We start from the raw sequence: 15848 nt of genomic DNA, 5'->3' as shown, positions 1-15848 counted from the left end.
TCTGGGAATTATGAGCCAGGTCTGCTTCTTATTCTGCAGCTTTTACATTTGCTACAAGTTTGTTTAGATCCAAATTCCAATAATGTATTAGCATCAAGACTACCCTTAAATTATCTTAGATGTTTTGCCTTTTACAACTTATAGAAATATTTTTGGTTAAGAGTAACCCCTACTGCACATCTCAAATGTTTATTTCCTTTTTGATGAACATAATGACTTAGAATCTTACAATTCAAACAATGAAAACAGTAGAAAAAGTGAATGTTCTCAGTAAATTTCCCAAGTATCAGCTAGGCTAGCTGGAGAACAATATACAGGTGGTCTCTGGGTTATGGATGAGATAAGTTCCTGGGAACGTCTTTGGATCCCCAAGGAACAGCACATATACAGTAATAATGATAATAACAATAAAACTATAATGGCTCATATGTGGTAATAATACAGTGTAATACTATAATAATAATAACTATACAGAGGTTAAGTTATGTAGAAACTATTGTGCTCTTTCTTTTAATTCAAAAAAACAGAATATAAAAACAAACTCATACAAAAAGTTTAGATAGGAGAAAGGAGAAATTTCAAAATAGAATATTAAAGGTTAATACTCACCTAATGTTACCTAGCATCAATGCTAGGCTAATAGGAATGTTATGCTTACTTTGATCTTCTAATCAAATCAATAATAACTTTTCCATTTCAATAATTAATCCATATGCTGCTTAGTAATAATTGATGTTTCCATTGGAGGACTGCCTTTCACATGTTCCATTATTCTCACTTTATCTTTTATAATTGTTCTGATAGTTGAGCAACTGAAGCCTAACGCTTTCCCAATGAATGATGGCATCTGGTCTTTCCCTGAACATTTAATTATTTCTACTTTTGTCTCCATTGTAATCACTTTTTTCTTCCCTGCAGGCTCACCTAGACTTGCAGTGGACTTCACTTTGGAGGCATGGTCATAAGGGTAAACACAGACTCACAAATTAAGTGATGTTGTGCGACTGTATAAACAATGAGACTAGCTGCTAGCATAAAGATACTGTGCCAACCGCTTACGCCATGTGGATTTGTTTACATGCATGGAAGAAATTAGTTCCAAAATTATTAATTTAATTATAAATTATCTTTATGGGGAGCCTTGGGAGCCTGTTCTTAAGTATAGAATGCCGTTAAGTCCGGTCGTCCGTAACCCAGGGACTGCCTATATTAATTTAGGCATTCTTTATAGTTGTTAATTAGATTAGAGTGCATTACTAAACCTAATGTTGGCTGTTGTCACTTAGGTGTACAACCAAATATCCATTATACTCCAAATGTTCAGATATAAAACTATCATCAAACCTTAACTGCCTATTCACTAATTTCTAGCAGCAGTCCACTTTTATTTGCAATAGTGATATACTGAAGTCTGTTCATTTATTATTTCATCCAAACATTTACTGGGTTTCCTATCTTTTTGAGTTTATAATTTACCAAGTTAGGTTATTTAGTGAGAGTTTATTCAAAGATGCATCATCATTGGGGGGTTGGGTGACTCCTCTTCCCTACTTTGTCTTTAGAAGCCTTTAATTCTGCCTTAGATATCTACCCTGGGTGGGTAAGCCACACAAAGTTTATGCCCCCTAATTCTACTATGGAAGCCCAATGTGTAACCTACTAAACATTTTAATTTCATTTGAAAACTCAGCATAAAAGCAAAATAAGTGAAAATCATAATACGGTTGCATATAAATTATTTTGCTGTTTTTAATGAAACAAAATTAAATGCATTACAGTATAACTAGAAACATTTATTCCTAAAACAATCACAAATAAAACATCATACTTGTAGTTAAAAGCTGCAGTGACAATGTAGACAGATGTAGTACACATTACTGTTTGAGACCCATTGATCAAGTGTTACTTCAGTTTTTCTCTACAACATCTCCACCTAGTGGACAACCAGCCTGTGCTTGAACTTACTCATCTCTATCTCATCAGGTTGCCAGTTCTACTAACAGATAGTTGTAAATGTTACGGAGTTAAAGAAGAGTAAGTTTAGAGGGGACCTAGTCCAGGTCCAAATAATGGGCAGGAGGAACAAAATCAAACTTAACATCTACCAGGATACATCTTGATAACTTTAAAATTTCTAACTGGTAATTACCAGAAAGTCTCAGGGTTGTTTGGGTCGGCAAATGATTATATTAATACACCTACATAACTGCTATGTATTGTGTGAATGTCAAAAATGAGGTAAGATTCTTGATAAGAGGTCAGATTTAAATTGTAATAAACCTTCCCTATAGATCTCTCATAAGAAAATGAGATTAGCAGTTACAGATAGGCCTGCCATGATCATGACCAAGTTTTAAGAAGTGGGGGCAAAAGGAAGCCAGATTCCTCAGAATATAATAAAGCAGCCTGACAATTAACTAATAGGATTATGCTTAAAGACCATAAATCTTGTTCCTATCATCCAATGACCTTGCTTTCTTTAAACAGAAATTTTGGATATCAGGAGAAACACCCATAAGGGATTATCTTTGTTATCTTAAGGGTGGATTTGAAAAGAAACCTAAGAGCAACTTTGACAATTCTGATATTTGGAAATATAAGCTTGTCCCAGATCACAAGTGTAATGAATGGCAGAACTGAGATCCAAACACAGGTTCACCTAAAGCTAAAGGCTAAGTATGTGTGTGTATATGCATGTGTGTTTTGTTTTGTACTGTGCTGTGTTGCCTCCTTGGGAAACTGCAAATCATTTATTTGATAGTTGAGATAAAAACCCTCTTATTTATTTTTTCTTTTTTGTCCTTTTGATTCTCTTTTAAAAAATTATTTTATTTATTAATATTTTTTCTTTGTTTTTTCTTTTTATTATTATTTTTCTTAAAAACACTTTAAAATATGAGTCAAATTGTAAACATCCATGTGAGGAATACGATCTTGTGCAGACAGACTTCTCTACTGGGATCTGCATCATGATCATATTCAGGTTATACCTACATTCATAGGAATCTTTCAAACTAAAGTTTTATGGAAATAACCTTAGCACATGCCATTTCATATTAATACGAGGAGGACTGCTATCTTAAAGTTAAAGATTCTGAACAATGTATTTCAAAAGATAAAGTTTTATAGCTCTAAAACTTAAATATAAACCTCAACTTGTTTGTTGTGTATCTCTATTTGATTTTCTACTTGTTTTGCTTAATTTTTCGTACACAAAGTTCTTTAAGGTAAGGAGTTAAAACTATCACTATAAATACAAAACAAGGAAATAAATAAACCATCAGAGTCACATACTGTCTTTATATATTAAACAATTTAGTTTTCTTCTAACATCTTTTTCTATGTATCAGTTACGATAGATTTACTTTTCATTTATATTTTTATTGTTTCATTTGGTAAATGATTGTTATACTTCCTAATATGGCCTATAGTGTTATAACTTGGATTTAATGTATATAGTAATTCCCAAAGAGTAAGACACAAAAATTAAATAATAATGTAAAATAAATGGCTAAACCTATCTATTTGACCCTATTAGACTTTATCCAGAAGAATATTCAGTCATCAAAAGCAGCTGTATACTAAAACTAATCAAGCCATAACAAACCAAATTAGACATGTGATAAAATCTGGAAGTATTCATATGGCATTTGGCCAGCTGCTTGAAGATTTATCAACATGTGTTTTTCTCTTTCTTTGGATTGGAGCCAAAAGAAAATAATTCACAGGCTTTACCCCGCAGTAACTCATAACAGTTGCAAATTTAAGTATGAAATAAATTTTGTCAGTAGCTGCTAGGTGCCATCAACTACCCCTGTAAAAATCCTATTTCCTATGTTTTTTGACATAGTCCTATTTTCATTAAAGGAATTAAATACAGTATATGAAAAATGTTTTTGAATGTCAAACTTGTTCCATCAATAACTTTTTTCTACCTCCATTTAAGATGTTTTGTTTTTACTATGACTTGGTTAAGATTACCTTGAGGTATTTCTAACTACATTATTTATATTTCCAACTTAAAAAATTATTTATATAAATATTGTTTTTAGATATTAAACTTTTTATATCCTGGAAATTAAGATAAATGAGGATGATTAACAATGCTTAGTAGAATAATCTTTGGTGAGACAACATCTTTAGATTATCTTTCTATTGCCTGATAAGTAAAAAAAAAAAATGCAGAGGCTATTAAGGCCAGGGATTATATCTTATTCATCTTTGTTTACCCCCTGCATTTTTAGGGCTCTTTATTCACACTGTCATATTTATACTAATTTATGCTTTAAGATAGGCACTGTCATTGCTGGTAGGAGTGTAAATTGGTAAAATGTGACAGTGTGAATAAAGACCTTTAAAAATGTCATACATAACAAGCACCACATGTATTCACCATCAAATTGGTATTAACTGATCAACACACAAGTATACATATAAGAATAACATCTATTAGATGTCGGGCAGAGGGGAGGGGGGAGGGGGAGGAGGGGACGGGTATATGCATACACAAAGAGTACAATGTGCACCATCCAAGGGATGGACATGCTTGAAACTCGGACTTGGAGGGGAGGGGAGAGGGGGGAGGCCAGGGCAATCTACGTAAACATCTGTACCCCCATAATATGCTGAAATTAAAAAAAAAAGTCATACATGATCATTTAAGAGATAATTCTACCTCTAGGAATTTATTCAAAGAAATAATCAGAAATATGAAGTTTATGAACAGATATTTACCTTGATGTTGTTTATAATAATCAACAGAAATGTCTCCAAATAGGTAAATATTTAAATAGTGGTATATAAATGACAGAATACTATATCATTATAAATGATGTTTACATAGTTATTAACGATATAGAAAAAGGCTACCGTACAATGTTAATGAGAAAAGTAAGATACAAAGTTGTATGTCCAACCATGGTATTCACTATGTTAAAAAAAACCACACACATAGGAAAAAACAAGAATGAAATAAATCAGAAGGTTAATGTCAATTCAACTTAAGAAATTTTATGTTCTTTTGATATTTTTCTGATTTTTCCAAATGTGTTATAATAGGCAAATTATTTTTACAATCATAAAAATAGAAAGAACTACTTTAAAAGTTTCTCCCATATAAAGTAAATTAATTAAACTTTATTCCTCATGATTTAGAAGTCACTGGACAATTTGTACAAATATTTACCTCATCATCATCAGGAACTGGTTCATATAAGGATGGCACCCAAGCAAGAATATTGCAGTCCCTGCTACCACTATAAAGTTCCTATAAGACAGAGAGCAACAATGTGATTGTGGATCAATTTAAAATTGGTACCAAACTGAGATGAACTATATTAATTTTTGAAATGATTAATTCTTAGGTAATTACGTTAATTCTATTTCTACTCCCTAAAGAAACTAGGCAGATGTTCTTTTTTCTTTTCTTTGTTTAAGATGTAGTAAAGCTTTGTTTTGTATTTGAAAATAGTATTAGGATATGTCAGAGCCAACTAATACTGTGAAAATTTTACAAAAACACTCATTACGCTAGTGGTTTTTTTTTTTTTTGAGACAATCTCACTCTGTCGCCCTGGTAGAGTGCAGTGGCATCATTGTAGCTCACTGCAACCTCCAACTCCTGGGCTCAAGTGATCCTCCTACCTCAGCCTCCTGAATAGCTGGGGCTATAGGCGCATGCCACAATGCCTGGCTAACTTTTCTATTTTTAATAGAGATGGGGTCTCACTCTTGCTCAGGTTGGTCTTGAATTTCTGAGCTCAAGTGATCCTCCCGCCTCGGCCTCCCAAAGTGCTAGGATTACAAGTATGAGCCACTGTGCCTGGCCTATACTAGTGGTTTTTACCAATAATGGTATCCATATATTTCAAATGTCATAATAGAGAAAAAAAAATGGAATAAAGAATTTATCCTTCTTTGTCAGTAACTGAACTTAGATAAACACTTCAATGAAGAAACCAAACGAGTTTCTACTAAAATAGGCCAAAAATTCACAAAAGGCTTTATTTAGCTTCCAAATGCCTAACTGGCTGCTATTCAACAGAAGAGCCTGAAGACCCAAGCTATTCAGAAGTTTACTTTATAAGGGGAAGCTTGGGCTGACATATAGTATGCCAGTGTTTTTACGGATATGCTGTTCACTCATGGCTGGACCATGCTTGCTCTCCTCCCCAACAAAACTGAAGGAATATGTTATATTGGCTATTACTGAAAACACTCCTATGGGGCAGTGAAATATATACTCTCATACACAGGGTATAAATTGGTATAATCTTTTTGGAGCATAGACTCTCAGGATATATCAAGTTTTTGTACACATTTCTAGAAGTTATGTCAAAGTCACACATGAAATTCAAGGATATCATCATTGTAATGTTTATAACAAAAAACAGAAATAACTGTCCAAAAATAGAGGAATGATTATCAGTAAATTAATGTTGAGTCACATGATAGAATATTTCATAGCCATTGAAATTTTTTTTGAATACTTAATGACATGGGAAAATACTGATAATGTCAAGAGAAAAGAGCAGGATATAAACCAAATGCTCAGTGTCAAGGGAAAAAACAATATCAAACAGTAGGTCAATAATAATAACAATAATGATGATAATAATAACAAACTACTGTGCAAATGAGAAAGGGAAAGCAGCAAGATGTTAAGTGGTTATAAAACCCTGAATGACTAAGTGACTTTTCCTCATAAATATATTTTTGTATTTCTAACAATTTTGTTTAACATCTTTTTATCCCTGCTCTGCTATGCAACTATTTATTTTTATTATTGTATATCTCAAAAACAACTTAAGGCATGGTAAAATTAGCACTTTTTATTTAAGTCAGGGTTTGGGTAAAGGGAAAATAAAATTATGAAGTTATTTTATAAGAAATATAGATTTTAAAAAATTAAACTATATTAGATATACATTATTAAATTTCCTAACTAAAACAAAATTTTATTGATTGTATTATAAAATCTAGAATATACGGTTACACTAACTATGGATGATGTAAAGATATGCCCAGATGTTTACTGCCCTTGAATAATTTAGTTTCCCTGAGAAGGCAAGATATATACCCAAGATAACTTGGTGAGATAAGCTTACAAGGTAATTCACTAAGACATAAAGGATATTTTGTAGATGTTCAAGAGAGATTTAAAAAGGCAGCACTTAAATTTGAATGATTAATAAAGAATACCTGGAGGGATTTGAATTAAGAAGCCTTGAAGTATTTGGGATAGATATAGGGGTTCATTTGGGGAATTAGATTTTCTTATTAAAACAATCTCAAAATTTAAGTTACAAGTGCAGTAAAAAAGAATTTTTTTCCTGAGATTAAGCTGCCAAAATGAAGCCTTATCACTTTTGAATAATTTAGCGTATATTTCATATGAACAAGAACACTTTCCTATATAATTACAATGTAACCAACAAAATCTGAAAATTCACCTTAATATATTACTACCATCTAATTCTTAGACCCCATTCAAGTTTTACCAATTGTCCTAGTGCTGTTCTTTATAACGAAAGGGTCCAGTTAAAAATCACATGCTGTAACTTGTCATGTCTCTTTAGGTTTCAATCTGGAACAGTTCTTCAGTCTCTCTTTGGCTTTCTTGACTTTGACAATTTTGAAGATACACACCAGTTATTTTGTAGAATACCTCTCAAATTTGGATTGTCATGATTCAATTTGGGTTACTCAATTTTTCCAGGAATATCACAGAAGTGATGTCCCATAACTAGGTTGTTAACTTTGATCATTTGATTTAGGTGACAAATGACAGGCTTCATCAGGGTAAAATGAATCTTTTTACTTTTGTATTTAATATTTTATGGGGTGATACTTTGAGACCATGCAAATATCTCATTCCTCATCAAATTTTTAATTTACCAATTTATTTATTTATACTAGCATGGATTATGGATTCGTATTTTAGTCAATGGGTTGTCTATTACTATCATTATTTATTTGATGTTGAGTATATCTTGTCATATTTTTACATTTATGATAGAATTACTATATTTTATTTTCAAATAGTGAGTTTTGTGTAATATTTAATTTGCAAAAGCATTCTGCTGCTAAATGGAAGCAAAAGTTCTATCCTCTTTTATTTTTGAGATTTATAATTATTTTCCTTTTTAGAATCATAACAGGTGAAATGGGTAAGAGTTGAGAGCTTTCTGATGTAGTGTAGTGATTAAAATCTTTCTGAGTTCATAGCACATATAGAAATGGTATTTGTCAGTAGGCAACTGGCCCCAGGTCTCTGGCTATCTCAGCTATTTTGGGGACTGATAAAAATCACTATCTTGGCACAATTTTAATCCGTTCTAGGCACACCTATTAGGAAGCTCCAATTTGGTAGGAAGCAATAATTTGTAGTCAGAATACCTGAGTTAAAATCCTGGCTGTGTCTTTAAGTGACTTTGGACAAGAAAAGAGGAACAATATTCTAAAAATTTCTTTGAATAGAGAATCATGCTTTTTGTCAATAACTACTTGCAGATTAAAGGCAAGTCATGTCACCTCTGGTGCTTTAGTTTTCTTCTCCCAGAAGAAACACAAGAAATATTTAACAACTGGTACATTAGGATACTGATTAATCAGAAGAGATACTGGCCATAGAGTTGGAGCAGGGTCCTGGAGATCTCCCTTAGTTGCTGGGTTAAGATAAGATGTAAGAGGTCCCAGGGAATGGGCTAAGGCTGGAGATCAGCTGAGGGGCTTGGTACAGCAGCTGTTTACCAACCAGTAGGATATACTGAATATTTAAAAAATGGATATTGCCATACTAGTGTGTACTGGCTAAAAAATCAGGCCTATGTATCTTACAGCACAAGGTCAGGCACAAATTAGGTAATCGGTATTAATGAATGAATGAATAGCAGTTTCAGCAGGTGATAAAGTACCTTCAAGTCTAATAATCTATAATTTTCCTGAGCTTCATTTTCCTTACCTAAAAAACAGGGAAAATACCAACTATCTTTCTATATTACACTCAATTAAAAGAGCACATGAGGTAACCTGTGCATACATCTCTGAAAAAAAAAGCCAATTTGCCCACTGGTGACATGAAAAAGAAGGGTCGATATTAAACAAACAAAAGCCATGGGTATTTAAGAAATTATGTGTGTATTAACTTCAAAAGCATACCTTTGTTAGCCATTGACAGAAAATAAGGAAGAAAATAAACAAAATTTTAGACACATTCACACATAAACCAAGATAAGCAAACTACATTTTGAGATTAAACACCTATATTTCATTTTTTAACCAAAAGATTGTTTGCAAGAAATTATTTTAATTCACCAGAGATTTTCAACTGCTAAATAAATAAAGTCCATATGTAAAAGAAACAGAAGTTATTCCAACCAAGTTGCATAATATTATGCTGATTCATTCATATATCCTATGCCATCTAAAATTCTAGGCTGTATTATCCTCTACTGAATAAATTCTAGCTCAAATGTGGATTAAAAGTATAACTCCCCAGAATGAAATCACAATTTACTCTTTTATATACAACTAGTCTGGCAAATTAGCTACCTGACCTTTTAAATTCCCTTAAGTATCATTCTTACCTGGAAATTAGATTGAAATACACAGCAGTCAACACTTTTATAATGTCCCTTAAGCATAGTTATCTGTTCTCCTGAGTAAACTGTATAAACAGCAATGGTGCTACCATATGGTACAAAAACAAATTCTGAACTGCAGCCACAGGAGACAGTGAATTTCAATCCTTTTCTACTGTCATTATAAACTTTTCCATAATTCACCTGTAGGAATAAAATTATAAAGTTATATCTTATATCTGAATTAAAAAGACAACAAAGACCAGGAGAAATACTTCAAATATTTTACTACAAAAAGAGATCTTTTAAATTTAAGGAAAATGATCAGTGTCTTAATAGAAACAAGGGCCAATGACATGAATGTACATTTCACATAAAAGGAAATACAAATAGTAAAAAAAACCTACAAGGGCACATATTTACATTTCAACCCTAATAGAAATAAATATGCAGATTAAGACAACCGTGAGTCATTTTAGACCACTTAGCAAAAATTTTAAGAAATATAAGACATTCAATATTGGTACAAGTGAGGTAAACATGTTGGTGGCACTGTAATTTGGTTATTTCTTCTAAAAGGCCAATGGTTTATTATGCTACCATTCTTTTCAAAAGAATGATGTTCTTTTGTTTGGTGGGTAATATAACCTTCTATTCTTTTTATTTAAAAAAATTTTTAATCTTAACCATTTCTAAATGTATAGTTCAGTAGCATTAAGTACATTTACATTGTTATACAATCATCACCACCATCCATCTCTAGAACTCTTTTTATCTTGCAAAATTGTACCCATTGAACAACAAAGATATTCTTACTCCTTGACCTAGTAATTACTCCTGGGAATTTACTTTAAGGAAATAATTAAATAGCAAAAAGCTATATGCGCAGAGGTACTGAATGCAGCATTATCTAGAATGAAGAAATGGGCCAGGTGTGGTGGCTCATGCCTTTAATCCTAGTACTCTGGCAGGCTGAAGCGGGAGGATTGCTTGAGCTCAGGAGTTCAAGACCAGCCTGAGAAAGAGTGAGACCCCATCTCTATTAAAAATAGAAAAATTAGCTGGGTATCATGGTGCGGCCTGTAGTCCCAGCTACTCAGGAGGATGAGGCAGGAGGATTGCTTAAGCACAGGAATTTGAGGTTGCAATGAGCTATGATGATGCCACTGCTCTCTACCTAGGGCCACAGAGGGAGACTCTGTCTCAAAAAAAAAAAAAAAAAGAGAAACGACTGAGAATAGATGCATATTCCTAATAATGTTATAGTAACTCTATGGTTTATATAAATCATAACTATGAAAATTATGCAGAAAACAGGGATAGCATAAAGGCTAAATGTAAAAATGTATAGAATGTAAGTAGTGTGTACCTCAAGGAACTAGAAAAACAGGAACAAAATAAACCCAAAATTAGTAGAAGGAAGGAAATAATAAAGATCAGAACAGAAATAAAGACTAGAAAAATGATACAAAAGATAAACAAAACAAAGAGTTGCTTTTTGAAAAGATAAACAAAATCAACAAACCTTTAGCTGGACTAAAAAAAAAAAAGAGAAGACTCAAATAAATAAAATCAGAGATAAAAAAGGAGACATTACAACTAATATCACAGAAATAGAGGATTGTAAGAGAACAGAATTATGCTAACAAATTGGATAACCTAGAGAAATGGATAAATTCTTGGACACATACAACCTACTAAGTTTGAATTATGAAGACAGAAAATCTAAGCAGACCAATAACGAGTAAGGAGACTGAATCAGTAATAAAGAATTTTCCATCAAAGAGAAGTCCAAAAGTGAATGGCTTTATTGCTGAATTCTACAAAATATTTAAAGAGCTAATACAAATTCTTCTCAAAATCTTCCAAAAAATTAAAGAGGAAGGAATACTTCCAAACTCATTCTACAAGGCTAGCATTACCTTGATACGAAAATCACACGAGGAAAACAAAATAAGAAAATTACATGCCAATATCCATGACGAACATAAATGCCAAAATCCTCAACAAAATATTAGCAAACTGAGTTCAACAATGTATTAAAAAGATCATTCACTATGATAAAGTGGGAATCATCCCACCAGGGATGCAAGGATTGTTCAACATAAGCAAATGAATACATGTGATATATCACATTAACAAAATGAAGGACAAAATCCATATGATCATTTCAATAATTCAACATTCTTTCATGATAAAAACTCTCAACTAATTAGGTATAGAAGGAATGCACCTAAATATTATAAAGGCCATATATGAGAAACCCACAGCTAACATCATTCTGAATGAGGAAAAGTTGTAAGCTTTTCCTCTAAGTTTTGCAACAAGAAAAGGATGCCCACTCTTGCCACATCTATTCAACATAGTACTGGAAGTCTAAACAAGAGTAGTTAGACAATAGAAAGAAATAAAAGGCATCCAAATAGGAAAGGAAGAAGTTAAACTGTCCCTGTTAACAGATGACCTGATCTTTATTTTTTTTATTTTAATTTTATTTATTTATTTATTTTGAGACAGGGTCTTGCTCTATTGTCCTGGGCTAGAGTAAAGTGGCATCATCATAGCTCATTGCAACCTCTAACTCCTGGGCTGGAGTGATCCTCCTGCCTCAGCCTCCTAAGTAGCTAGGACTACAGACGCACACCACCACACCCAGTTAATTTTTCTACTTTTTGTAGAAACAGGGTTTTGCTTTTGCTCAGGCTGGTCTCAAACTCCTGGCCTCAAGTGATCTGCCTGCCTTGGCCTCCCAAAGTGCTAGGATTACAGGCATGAGCCACTGTGCCTGGCCAGATGACATAATTTCATATAGAGAAAACCCTAAAGACTTCACCAAAAAACTGTTAGAACTAGTAAATGAATTCAGTAAAGTTTCAGGATACAAAATCAATATACGAAAATCAATAGCATTTTTACATACTAACAGCAAACTATCTGAAAAAGAAATCAAGAAAACAATCCCATTTACAATGGCTATGAAAAAATAAAATACTTAGGAATAAATTTAACCAAAGAGGTAAAAGATCTCTACACTGAAAACTATAAAACACTGATGAAAGAAACTGAAGAATACACAAATAGAAAGATATCTGTGTTGATAGATTGAAAGAATTAATATTGTTAAAATGTTCATACCATTTGAAGCAATAGATAGATTCAATGCAATCTCTATTAAAATACAAATGATATTCTTCATAGAAATAGAGAAAACAATCCTAAAATTAACATGAAATTACAAAAAACCCTGAACAGCAAAAGCAATCTTCAGCAAAAAGAGGAAAGCTGGAGGGATCACACTACCTGACTTGAAAATATACCACAAAGCTGTAGTAACCAAAACAGCATGATACTGGCATAAAACAGACATGTAGACCAATAGAACAGAGTAGAGACCCCAGAAATAAATCCACCCATTTTCAGTCAATTGATTTTTCACAAGGATGCCAAGAATACACAGTGGGGAAAGGATAGTTTCTTCAAAAACGGTGCTGGGAAAACTGGATATCCAAAGGCCGAAGAATAAAATTAGATCCTATCTCTTACTATATACAAAAAGCAACTCCAAATGCACTAAAGACTTAAATTTAAGACCTGAAATTATGAAACTACTAGAACAAAATATAGAGGAAAACCTCTATGACATTGGTGTAGGCAATGATTTTTTGCATATGTCCTAAAAAGCAGACAACAAAAGCAAAAATCGACTAATAGGATTACATCAAACTAAAAAGCTTTTGCACAGCTAAGGAAACAATCATCAGAATGAAGAGACAACCTATAGAATGGGGAAAATATTTGTAAACTATACATCTCACAAGGGGTTAATATGCAAAATATATAAGGTACTCAAACAACTGAACAGCAAGAAAACAAACCAATTAAAAAATGGGCAAAAGACTTGAATAGTCATTTCTCAAAAGACTTACAAATGGCCAAAAAATGTGTGAAAAAATGCTCAATATCAATAATCATCAAGGAAATGTAAATCAAAACCACAATAAAGATATCACCTCACACCTGTCTGAATGGCTATTATCAATAAGATAATATTATAAGAAAAAATTTCTGCCAAATATAATTTTTTTCCAGCAAGGAAGCTGTGCCATCAAATTCAATTAAGTGTGTAGTTTAACATTAAAATTTTCAATTAAGTGTCTTTCATGCATCTTATCAATAAGACAAAAGATAAGTGTTGGTGAGGATGTGGAGAAAAGGGAATGCTTGCATGCTGTTGGTGGGAATGTAAAATTTGTACAGCCATTATGGAAAATGGTATGGAGGTTCCTCAAATAACTAAAAATAGATCTACCATATGATTTAGTAATATCACTACTGGGTATTTGTTCAAAGAAAAGTAAATCAGTATATCAAAGAGATACCTGCACACCCATGTTCCTCTGTGCATCATTCACAATGGCCAAGGTATAGAATCAACCTAAATGTCCATCAAAAGATGAATGGATGAAGAAAATGTGGTATACATACTAACTGGAATACTATCCAGCTATAAAAAATAAGGAAATCCTATCATTTGCAACAACATTGATGAACATGGAGGGTACTATGTTAAGTGAAATAAGTCAGACACTGAAAGATAAATACTACATGATCTCATTCATACGTAGAATCTAAAAAAGTTGATCTTGTAGAAGTAGAGAATAGAATGGTGGTTACCAGAGGCTGGGATGGTTAGGGGGAATAGGGATATGGGGAGATGCTGGTCAAAGGATACATAATTACAGTTACATAGAAGGAGTAAGTTCAAGAAATCCGTTATACAGCATAGTGATTATAGTACAATATACTGTATTCTTGAAAAATGCAAAGAGAATGAATGTTAAGTGTTCTTACCACAAAAATGATAACTGTGAGATAATATATTTGTTGATTAGCTAGATTTAACCATTCTACAATGTATATATATTTCAAAACATCATGTTGTACATGATAAATGTATATAGTTTTATCTGTCTCAAATTTAAAAAAAGAAATTACTAAATGGCAGGACTGGAATTTGTTCTGAAAGCTCTTTAAAAATTTGAAGACAGTGTGTTTCCCTGTAGATCAATGTCTCAAATTCCTCTAAGTATCTTTTGTAGGTCAGTTTCTGGGATAACCTAATCATTTTGCATGAATTATTTTGATCAAGTCCTATTTAAAATGTATTATCCATTTTCAACACACTATTCTAGATATGGGTTTACTAGCAAAAAGCCATAGGGCATGAGTATCATCTTCAAGGAGAGAAAAATGGAATAAAACCACATTAATGATTTATATATACATTCAGTACCATTTATATTTGTCACACTAAGCTTTGACACACATGTCTGGATACTTTTTTAGAGTGATCCTGTCACTTCTCTACTTGGAAGCCTTTACTTGCTTTCCATCTCACGCAGAGAAAAGCTAAAACTCTTGCAAAGAACTACAAAGCCTACATGCTCTGGCATATTCCTTCTGTTCTCATCTTCTGTTACTCTCCACAAATTCCAACACAAGAATCTCCTAGCTATTCCTTGAGTATCTCAGGCATGCTCGCACCTCAGGGACTTTGTATGTTTTTCCTATCTCTGCCTAGAATGCTCTCCCTCCCAAATAACTGATGGGTTACTCCTCCATTTCCTTCAGGCCAAATATCACCTTCTCAGTGATGTCTACCCTGACTACCCTATGTAAAACAGCAACTCCATTTTCCCAATACTTCCTATGCTCCTTTCTTTGCTTTGCTTTTCTTTATAGCGCTGACCCAGTCTTACATATAATTTATCCATATGTCCATCTATTGACTGATCGATGTCTTTCGTCCTCTCCATGGAATGTAAGCTCGATGAGGATAGGATGTTTCTATGTTTTGCCCACTACTGTCTAATACTGCCTGGCAAATAGGAAGTGCTCAATAAGTATTTACTAAACAAATGAATAAAATGAGAAAAGGAAGATGCAACCTGATGAGGAACTTGTTACAATATGATGAATGGAAGATTCTAAATTGTATTTCACAATGCTTCAGTTTCAATCCTGAGACATGACAAAGAAGCATCTCTTTAAAAAAAATGAGGGATTAGCAAACTCCAAAGTAATCTAAACAATTTTGACTTTATATTAATATTAGTATTAATATTGAAAGTGACACCTAGACTATCTCAGAAGTAATTATAACATTAGCTAGAAAGATGATTAAAGAAAGGACTATGATTAATATTAATACTATATGAATGCTTTAAGGGATCTGGGTAAAATCATTACAGTAAGACTGGAATCTAG

The 15848-nt window shown here is 32.8% G+C and overlaps 1 protein-coding gene across 2 annotated transcripts in view; it reads right to left on the bottom strand.

Annotated features, from left to right (window-relative positions):
- The window catches only part of ERCC8 (excision repair cross-complementation group 8), a 55120-nt gene that overhangs the window by 1727 nt on the left and 37545 nt on the right, over positions 1-15848 (bottom strand). For both annotated transcript variants that reach the window (XM_012664533.1, XM_012664534.1), the window contains 2 exons: positions 9588-9785; positions 5186-5266 (listed from right to left, as the gene is read on the bottom strand). In XM_012664533.1, coding sequence (XP_012519987.1) covers positions 5186-5266; positions 9588-9785 — 279 coding nt within the window. The remainder of the gene's footprint in view (positions 1-5185; positions 5267-9587; positions 9786-15848) is intronic.

This window comes from Propithecus coquereli, unplaced genomic scaffold (assembly GCF_000956105.1).
Source record: "Propithecus coquereli isolate 6110/MARCELLA unplaced genomic scaffold, Pcoq_1.0 Scaffold9, whole genome shotgun sequence".
Taxonomy (NCBI): Eukaryota; Metazoa; Chordata; class Mammalia; order Primates; family Indriidae; genus Propithecus; species Propithecus coquereli.
This window is presented reverse-complemented; position numbering and strand designations above follow the sequence as displayed.